General features: G+C 30.7%; 1 protein-coding gene across 1 annotated transcript; it reads left to right on the forward strand.

Annotated features, from left to right (window-relative positions):
• The first annotated feature begins 6,751 nt into the window (after positions 1–6,751).
• Positions 6,752–8,327, forward strand: LOC108460059 (heavy metal-associated isoprenylated plant protein 28-like). Its single transcript, XM_017759437.2, has 3 exons — positions 6,752–6,836; positions 6,956–7,031; positions 7,837–8,327. The coding sequence occupies exons 1-3, from the start codon at positions 6,831–6,833 to the stop codon at positions 8,172–8,174; spliced, it is 420 nt and encodes a 139-aa protein (XP_017614926.1). The 5' UTR covers positions 6,752–6,830; the 3' UTR covers positions 8,175–8,327.
• The last annotated feature ends 2,057 nt before the right edge of the window (positions 8,328–10,384 follow it).

The following is a 10,384-nucleotide window of genomic DNA, read 5'->3' on the forward strand; positions in this document are numbered from 1 at the left end:
TCAAAATGGAATCTTCAAATATAAGGCATGACTTCTAATTCTTTCTGGATAATTTATAGTAAATTTTCAAAGTCGAGACAGGGGATCCAGAAACTGTTCTGGCCCTGTCTCACGAGAACTTTAATATCTCTCAGTATACTGCTCATATGGTCGTTTCGTTTCATCCATATGAAAATATATTCATCAAGGTTCAATTTCATAATTTATTCACTATTTAATTCTACTTCTACTATTTTTAGTGATTTTTCAATCTCATATCACTGCTGCTGTCCGCAACAGTTACTGCAGTAGACTATGCCAATTTCATGAATCTTTCCTTGACCTTACTAATCATCCATCATACATGACACAAATTATGGCCACCTTATCAAAATTAAAGTTTCTAAGACTCGTGGCTATAGGTTCTAGCATCCCACTCAACGACCACATAGGCCATTTTCACATGGCTTAAAGTTTACAACCCACAATTCAACAAAACATAATAGCCTATACATGCCAAATGTTCTCCTAGTTCAACTACGAAGACAATACCAAAAGATTTCCAGCCGGTATGATGACTTCAAAGATGGTTCCGAGCACGCAAACAATACGAGTCCAAGAGACCTAAAAGGGGTGACAAGAAAACACCGAGTGAGTTTATAACTTAGTAAGTCATAAGCATTCAACCACCATCCATTAATAAAGTTATCACAACATGAAACAATAAACGAGGCTAGGTACTCATCCATACCGAAACTATACCATAATTCCTCGGACCTTTCGGTTCAATCTCATACCAAGTCATACATCCACATTTCATATTCTACACAATAAGATATTTGAGGCATTTTCACACACTAACTCATTTTCACCACAATCACACAATTGCAATCATCACATAGATTTAAAGCTTACCAAGCTCAACCCCGAGCATGAACATATTGCCTATTCGTCATGAGCTCAAGGTACTTACCCGATCCGCTGCCCATACTCAACTCGATGGAGACACACCCTCCATATAATTGTTCGATCGGAGATATATATATATATATATAGAGTACGCACACACAGTGCTTAATACTCGATTTCGCACACTTAGTGCCATGCGATTTAAGCCCGCACACATAGTGCCATACCCTTCTAGCTCGCACACCCAGTGTCGTATATTTTCAGCATGCACACTTAGTGCCATATATTTCCAGCATGCACACTTAGTGCCAATCTCGTCACCGTACACACGTATTGCCCGCACACTTAGTGCCAAAAGCAACTTTCTACACATTTCACTATTTCTTTTACATTCAACAAATGTCATCATTCCATACACATACATTTTCATTTGTAAATATATATATCATCCCATTAAACACAATTGCATAAATTTTACAATCATTTAAGCAATATCAAATACGTGCTTAATGACTTACCTCGTGTTGGGTAAAATAGTTCCAAGTAGGCTACTCGATGACCTTCGTCTTTCCCTTGCTTGATTCTCCTTCTTTGACTCTTTGAGCTTGATCAATAAATCAACTAGTTTAACCATCTTGCTAAACATTCATAATTCAACTACACATGCATATGTATGCTTGTATATTCGGCAACCATTCTTACTAATCACCCATTTGGTCGATTATACACATAACCGAATATGCACCAAAAACTTGATTCAACATCACCTACATACTCACCCTAATGGCCGAATATACTTGCAATTTTACAAACATTCTCCAACAATTTATTCTTTAAACAAACACATTTATCATTTACTTCATAACCAAAACATCATGTGCAACATATATACACACATAGGTGCAAGGCCAAATTTCAAGGTGTCCATAACCATCCAAAACACAAATTTTAACTATCATGCAAGAAGCATAAACCACGCTCATGAGCATACCATGGCCGAATACCTCACACCATACCCCTTTTAAATTTTTGGTCATGGTTAAACAAAGGACTCAATGCCCTACTCAAGAATACTAAAAAGAAATTTCAAGAGTAGTCAATCCATCATTACATGCATCATTAGCAAGCTTCACATTTAGCATGCAATGGCCTCAACACAATATCAACCTTGGCCAAAGACCATTTCCATGGCATAACAAGGATTTGAACCATGGCTAACATGAACATCAAGTTAGCAACTAAAACATGCATGAATCTCATGACACAACCTCATACATACCTTAATCTTGATGCAAGTATAGCCAAATCTCCTTCTAGATCTCTTCTAAACCAAGAAATGGAGCAAAAATCCTTCCTTTTTCCCTTAGTATTTTCGGCCAAAGAATTTAGAATGGATGAACAATTTTTTTTCTCCTTTCTTTTCCTCTACTCACGGCAACAAGGGGGCATCCATGCTCATTTTTTTTGTTCATTTCTTTAATGCTAGTCTTTATTTTATGACTTCCTACATACACCACTAGCAAAACATGTTGGAAACATGTTCCCTTGCCCATAACCTTGTCATGGCCGGCCACTCCTCCTTAGGAAGTGGATTATTTGACATGCAACTCCACCTTTTTTTTAACATGCACTAATAAGCCATTTAAAATTAGCCTATCATATTTCCCCATGTTTCACATTGATCCCTATTTAATAATTTCTCATACAATTGGTAAAATTAGAGAATGAAACTTCCACATATGCATGCACACACATAGTAAGCATAGAATATAACAATTAATTGTTTTTATGACTCGGTTTAGTGGTCCCGAAACCACTTTCCGACTAGGGTCAATTTAGGGCTGTCACAGTATCGAAATCAAGATAGGATCCTAAGATTTTTTTTTCTCAATCAAAATCAACTTTCCAAGACCGGAATAATAACCAAGAAAAAGAACACAACTAATAATAACATCAAACACAATTAAACCATTCAGCTTCAATGACAAAACAAGCATACTAATAAAACATAGAGAGGCTGTTTAACGCTGAAATTATTAATGATTAATAAAATAACCTGAAATATTTTGCATTGGTTAAAAGTGCTTATAGAATTAATTTCTTTACGTTGGAGTAGAAATATGGAGAAGATAGCAGCCAAGCAGCGAGCCATGTTGAGAATTTTCTCGACAATTGGTATAGAAATAATTAACATAGATAAAATAGTTTTTAGGTGATAAATCAAAGTTAGCTTTAGCAGCAAACTTAATTAGCTCATTCATATCAAACATAATTCTTCTAATTTTAGATTCTTGATTAAATTGTTCTTGACAATCTAATAATTGTACAAATTTATCTACTTCCTCTATCTTTTTATCTGTATGAACTTATCGTCATTCTATACTATAAATATATAATATCACTATCTGTAAATTCTTCCTTTAAATATTTCATTATTAATATTTATATCATTAATCCTATCTTTTTCCCTACAATATTTAGCTATATCCTATTTTTCCACAACTAAAACATTTACATTCTTTTATAGATTTTTTATCATTATCTATATTATTTTGAGAAAGTATTTTTCCTCATATATTTATCTCTTTTAGAATATCTTCTTTTATTTCTCTTAAAATCTTTGTATCTATATTTCTTATAAGGATATTTTTTACTTCTTTTAATGTTATCTATTTTGTTACTATCTGAATAATTTTCGACTCATAATTTATATTATTTATGTCTTTCCTATTACATCCTAGTTTAGGTGCTTTAAGATCTGGGCATACATCTTTAATAAATTTTAGATTAATTTTTGCTCTATCTTTGGTAGATTCAAGACATTGACTTCTATTTGACTACAGCTAATATGGTGGCCTATTGTTTTGCAACATTCTGCTATTTTTTGTTGGGCTGAAGCAACACTAACCTTTTGACTTTCCTTCTTTCTATAAATAAACTAAATTTCAAGAATCTTACCCAAACTTGAACGAAAAATTATCAACAAAACTAACCCATCACTGGAAGCAAAATCTTTATAAAGATAAAAGGCATAGACATAGTTCTTTCAATCTACAAACAACTAAAACAGTTTAATAAAAAAAAGAAGACCCCAAAAAGAACCATTTTTTAGAAATAAATAGTATGAAGCATACTTAACAACAAAATTCAACCGGAAAAAAAGAGAGCAAGATTTTGCTATAACGATCAATCGATTGGAATCAAATATATGGGAAAGCAAGATCAAAAGTACCAAATTTGTGGGCGATTTGAGCTTAAGAGAGTGAGTGCAAGAAAGACTTGTGAGCTTTCAATAAAGCAGAGAGTAAGTGAGCGAAGCCCCAAACTGAGAGAAGAAGAGAAGAAGATGAGAACGAAAAAATTAAAGAGAAGAATGAGAAGGAAAAGAAAAAACTCACCGGTGGTGGAGAAAAGGATCAAACCAGAGAAGAAAATATTGTTGAAAATTAAAATGGAGGAACAAAACACTTCTGCAAGAATTACAGCAGATGAGACATGTTTTGGTTATGGTTTTGCTTTTTTTACTTAAAATGGAGGAAATAGGTTCTGCAAGAAATCTTTTAAAGCAGCAGGTGAAGATGAGAAGAACAAATTAGAGAACAAATCAGACAAGAAAAGAGGAAAATAATATCCTCTAACGTTTAGAAAAAACAGAGGTTAAAATAGTAAAATACTGCCAAGAAGTACTTTTGGCTGATAAAAGCCAAAAATTTCTCCTTTTCATATGTGCAAAAGTCTTTTTTTTAAGTTGAAAAAAGTGGTACAGATGAAGGTTGTTCTTTATTACTTTTAACAAAAAAATTACTTTTTTACCAAAAGCCCAATCACACAAGTAGTGCCGAACGGGGCTTGGGTTTCACGCTTATTTTCTTATGACAACTTATTCTCATGAGCTAACATAACAATAATCAAATTTTGAAGTACTTATTTTAATTACCAATGCATAAAATCAGACACGTTGATGTTAGGACCGATTAATGTTGGAATCGTTAGCTTGTTCTTGTTGCACACGTATAACAAAAATGATTATTTTAATAAAATTTACATGCAGGCTTTAAGCAACATGTATTATCCTAATCATCCTATGATCCACACGGTTAAGGAAATTGCTATGGAAGAATAAATTCCAGCTTTGAATTTAAATTTGACTATAATATTAAGAAAATATTGATTTATTACTATTTTAAAAGTTATATATATTATATCTATATACGTTTAAATGCTTTGATTAAAATCCATCACCACTTCATAGGTGGTATATTTTGTTCTACCATCTGCCTTACTCCCTTGTAGATGTATAATTTTGAAATTCATTATCACTTACATGAATGTTGGATGCATCCATTCCGGTTTCGCTTCAATTTAATTTTTATTATTTATTTTTAAAGTCAAGTAAATATTTAAATATAATTCTTCAAAAAATTATTTGAACATAAATGGTAATTTTGTATAATGGAGCAGGGTAGGGCGGGACAAGTAATTACTATAACCACTCCATACCTACTGACTATAAAAAAAAATCCACCCACCCCGCCTCACATCCACATTTCAAAAAAAAATCCACTCCATATGAAGCAGATTAGTTTGGAATCTATGGGGCAGTTCAGATTTTACCATCCCTATATGGAACTAAATAAAATGATCAAATTCTATTTATGGTAAGTCCACGTGCATGATAAGATAGACTAACTAATTACATTATAAAATAACCAACAAGTTGTTGGTTGAAGTGATAGTGACCTTAACTTCGAAAGGGTAAGAAAACAAATTCGAACCCCAAGAAACGCAATTATTGAGAGGCTTATACCTTAAACACTCCCAACCCAATAAGAATTAGTCTCGAGTCCAATGTGACTTGAAGATACATTGGGCTTACCAAAAAAGAAACCAATACGTTATCAAAAGTAAAAAAGTTCAAATTATGTCAAATTAAAATGCATAAAGTAAATCTAAAATTTAAACATCATAGAAGTATGAAAATCATAGTTTGACAAAAAAAAATGTGTTAACTTAAAATTTATTAGCTATAAATTAAAAGTTGAGAATATATTCATAGTTATGAATTATATTTTATTAAAAGGAATAGCTTATTTTAATTTGACCATGATTAAAGATTTAATCAGTTTAGACCAAATTGAGGAAGAAAACATCAATAGTTTGCAAACGTACGTATTTACCAACATATTAAATAAATCATTGCTTAGCTTGGTTTGTTTACTTGTCAAGATTTGCAATCATAAGCCAACAATCTACGCGGAGGAATTTTTCCTACGATGTTTTGACAACTGTTTTCTTAAGGTCTAATTCTGATTTTAGCCCCTCTATTATGTAAAAACTTGGGTTTTAATCCCACTACTTTCATTTGACATAATTTAATCATCTACTTTATAATACTATTAATAGTTCAAATCGATAACATAGTTAACTACTATCATTAAAATACGTTGTTTCAAAAATGAAGCTCCAGGCATTCGATTGACATGCAAAATTTATTATTTGTTGAATAGGATTATTAGATTTTCATGTGACCTTAATTGTGTGACAGAATAATAATAAAAAGATTCGCTTCATAATTTTAGTGGTGGAAACTTATGGTGTTATAACTTGGACTTACCAATACATTATAAAAGTAAAGAGATCAAAATTATGTCAAACTAAAGAAGTGTGATTAAATATCAAATTTCAGCACAATAGAAGGACTAAAAACAGAATTAGACCATTTTCCTAAGCTAGCTTGTACTGTTGGGTTTGCCAAATCTATAGGCTTCTTTTTAATTTCGAAGCAGCTTCTAGGGTTTTTCCTTTGAATCCTTTCCCAAGTTTTGTCTCTAATTTAGAAGCAACTTCAATTTCCTATATATAAATACATACACACATACGTACATATATGTATGGCAACGTGTTTCAAAGAGAAAATTTAAGAACTTCAAAACCCTTCAAAAATGACGGTTAGTCATTACAACTCTCTCTATGGATCTACATGCAATAATGCATATAATCCCCCATTTGTGTTTTATAGTTTTTTAGTAATGTATTGTAACATTAACATATATATTTTTCGCTGCAGATGGTAGAAATGAGAGTTCATATGGATTGTAAAGGCTGCGTAGCTAAGATAAAGAAGGCTCTTGGAAAACTCGAAGGTATACATATACATACATACATACATATATTCAACTTCTTTACCCGTAAGAGGGGTAAAATCAGGAAATTGCTTTACGGGGTTAGAGGTGCATTATAAATTTTGGGTAAAGAGTAATATGGATTTGAATAATGGAGGTAAAAGTATTAAAGAGGCCCTCATATTAAGAGTCTGATTATATTTTGCTTCCTCTATTAAAAAAGGGTAAATTAGTCCCTATACGTTATATCAAAAAACAAACTAGTCATTCTGTTAAAAATTCATCCATTTCAATTGTTAAAAATTGGTCACTATACATCAACATGAGGTATGCGTGGCAAGTCACGTGTTACTGTCTAGTTATTTGGTCAGTCACACTAGTTTTTAACAATACAAACAGATATAATTTTTAACATAAAAAACTAATTTATTTTTTGATTTAACATATAAGGACTAATATGTCTATATTTTAAGTAAAGAGAACAAAATATAATTTAACTCATAATAAAAATTTTATCATAATATTTTTAACAAATAATGGATATTTAAAGGTTCACATTCGCTTCAAATCTTATACGAATTGCAATTAGAATACCCATACATGCTAAAAGTAAATCAAATATCCATAAATATTCAAATCTGCACCATCCATTATCTACGAATACATTCAAGTAACACGTAAACTAAAATCAAACCCAATTCGATAAAAATCAAAACCAAAACTGAACCAAACATTATTGTTGCAACCGATTTTCCGTTTTTTTTCAATCCTATTTAATGGCTTTATATTTGGTATATTTTTTTTATTTTTTATTTTTATTTTTTAGGAGTCGACAGTATCGAGATAGACATGGAGAATCAAAAGGTGAGTGTAATGGGTTGGGCAGCATCTGACCATATGAAGGTACTTAAAACAGTGAGGAAAACGGGACGAAGAGCCGAGCTATGGCCATATCCATTCAACCCTCAGAACCAATTTTACTACGAATATTGCCAAACCGATTCAAAGGGGCCGCCGTGGCAGTCTTCGTATAACTATTACAGGCATGGATACGACGGTCACGATCATGGTTATTATCAGCCACCGCCGTACGAAACTCTTATTAGTGAACGAGCCAGCTCTATATTTAGCGACGAAAATCCCAATGCTTGTTCCATTATGTGAGCTACAATGTGTGTGCGCGTAAACAACCACATTTCAAGTATTTGTATGTAATTTTTTATTTTTGGGTTTTTTACTTCTTTTAAGAGTTGTACATAACTTTGTTGAAGAATTGCTTTATTTGTTTTAATGGAGAACTGTTTGTTGAGGTGCTAATTTGATAAATTAAAATTTAAAATATTGAAAAATAAATACTGAATATTTGATACACTATTAATATTTTTAATTAATTATAAATAAATGTTAAACCCTAAACCCTAGTTAGACCCTAAATCCTTAAATAAAGATTCTAAATTTAAGAGTTGTTATTATTTATTTATAATAATTACCATTAATCTTTGAATAACTATATATGACATTAACACTATATATAGCTCCAACCTGAATTTGATCCTTGACTCAATTTATAAACATCTTTAGATTTAAAACAAACCTCATTATATGAACCTCATCTTTAGAAAAAAAAAATTAAACATTGATGGCAAAAAATATTGAATTTAAAAATAATCAATAAAGTTTATAAGTAGAGATTTCTTTAAATCTAAAATTGTTCATGAGTCAAGTTGAGTCAAATTCAGGTTAGGCCTATGTAATATATCAATACTATTTATAGTTGTTCAAACCCAACCCACTCGAAATAAAAGCCTCAAATTTTGCAAAAATTCCACCAATATTTCTAAATTATTAAACCAAGTTTGTTTAAGTTGTCCAATTTTTATTTTTAAAATAATTAATTTTATTTAATATTAATTAATTATATTTGACTACAATTATATTTTTCCTATATTAAATTTGTAAACATATATAACTTATCATTTCTTTTTTTATATATATTTACATTATAATATAATATATATTTAAATTTTTATATGATATAAATAATATAATATATAAACCAAATGAAAAATAATATATTATAAACATGAAAACAAGTCAAGTCCGCCTTAGGTTTTGAATATGGAAGTCAAATGGACCTAATCTTTTTTTTCAACCCCATTTTTCAATCATAATATTTTTACTCAACTCTCTCAAATTTTGACGGGCCTTCGAGTTTGGACTAATAGATCATAAATCTAACTTCTTTTTTTGAAAGTAATGAATTTAAATCTAACTTTTTAATCATACAATACTTATTATATTTATTATGTAATTTATATATATAATTAAATATGAAAACTTAATGGATAAAAAATAATTGTTTAGTTTAATATAAAATAAATATGAAAGTGATATAAACACGATACACATTTGACAAGGGTTAAATATATAAAAATAATTATTAGCATGTAAGAATATTAAAATAAATACTGATGGTGGTATGTTCTCTTTGAGGGCTTGTGCCTCTATTGGAGGTGTTATTTGAGATGTTAATGGGTCGTGGTAATGTAGTTTTTCAACATCGATTGGAGAAGGTACAATATTTTAAGTTAAAGTAAGGGCGATGCTTGAAGGACTTCACATAGCATAGAACAAAGGATTTCGAAAGTTGGAATTGAAGTGTGATAACGCATTGTTGATTGAGATTATTCTTGTTGGTGGTCTTGCGAATAGCAGGTGACGGAACTTCAACTGATGCATCACATGCTTATTCGATCTTGGGAAGTTTGTGTCAGGCATATTTCTTGGATGTAGAATACAGTGGCAGATCTTTTGGCCAAAATTGTAATCCAGAGTTATTGAGATTTCATCTATTGGAAGAACATCTGTCTTTAGTTAAGGAACTGCTTATAACGAATTCTAATTTATTCATATTAAACTAGAATATCGCTTATACTGTTTTACTTTACCAAAAAAATATATTTATATTATCAAAATAATATAAATAGAAAACGATTTATTAGCATGTTTCAATAAAACTTAAAAAATTAATCATTACCATAATTATACCTAAAAAGCTAAATTTCTTATCCTAATTGTCACAAAATCAGCATCCCACAATCTTAAATTCAGCTCTCCTAAGCTTTAAGGGAAGCTTTAAATAGATTATTATAGATAAAGATTTTGAAGGAAAAAGATCAGATTTGAATATATTATAGTTATATATGTACTCATGTCTTAGCTTTAAAACATGAAATTAAAGGAGAATAAAAGAAAAGTTTTATTAAATCTATGCTACTATACAACCACAACCACAAGAGTTAGTGAGATAGTAATGGTCTCTCTTATCCTAATCGATGGTTGAGGGTTAGATCCTCACCTTAGGTATGGAACAG

This window comes from Gossypium arboreum, chromosome 9, assembly GCF_025698485.1.
Source record: "Gossypium arboreum isolate Shixiya-1 chromosome 9, ASM2569848v2, whole genome shotgun sequence".
Taxonomy (NCBI): Eukaryota; Viridiplantae; Streptophyta; class Magnoliopsida; order Malvales; family Malvaceae; genus Gossypium; species Gossypium arboreum.

Bases quoted from the DNA above. Each gene is read 5' to 3' on its own strand.
- LOC108460059 (XM_017759437.2), top strand. The intron at 7,032-7,836 runs GTATACATATAC...TTTATTTTTTAG, and splicing joins GGCTCTTGGAAAACTCGAAG to GAGTCGACAGTATCGAGATA.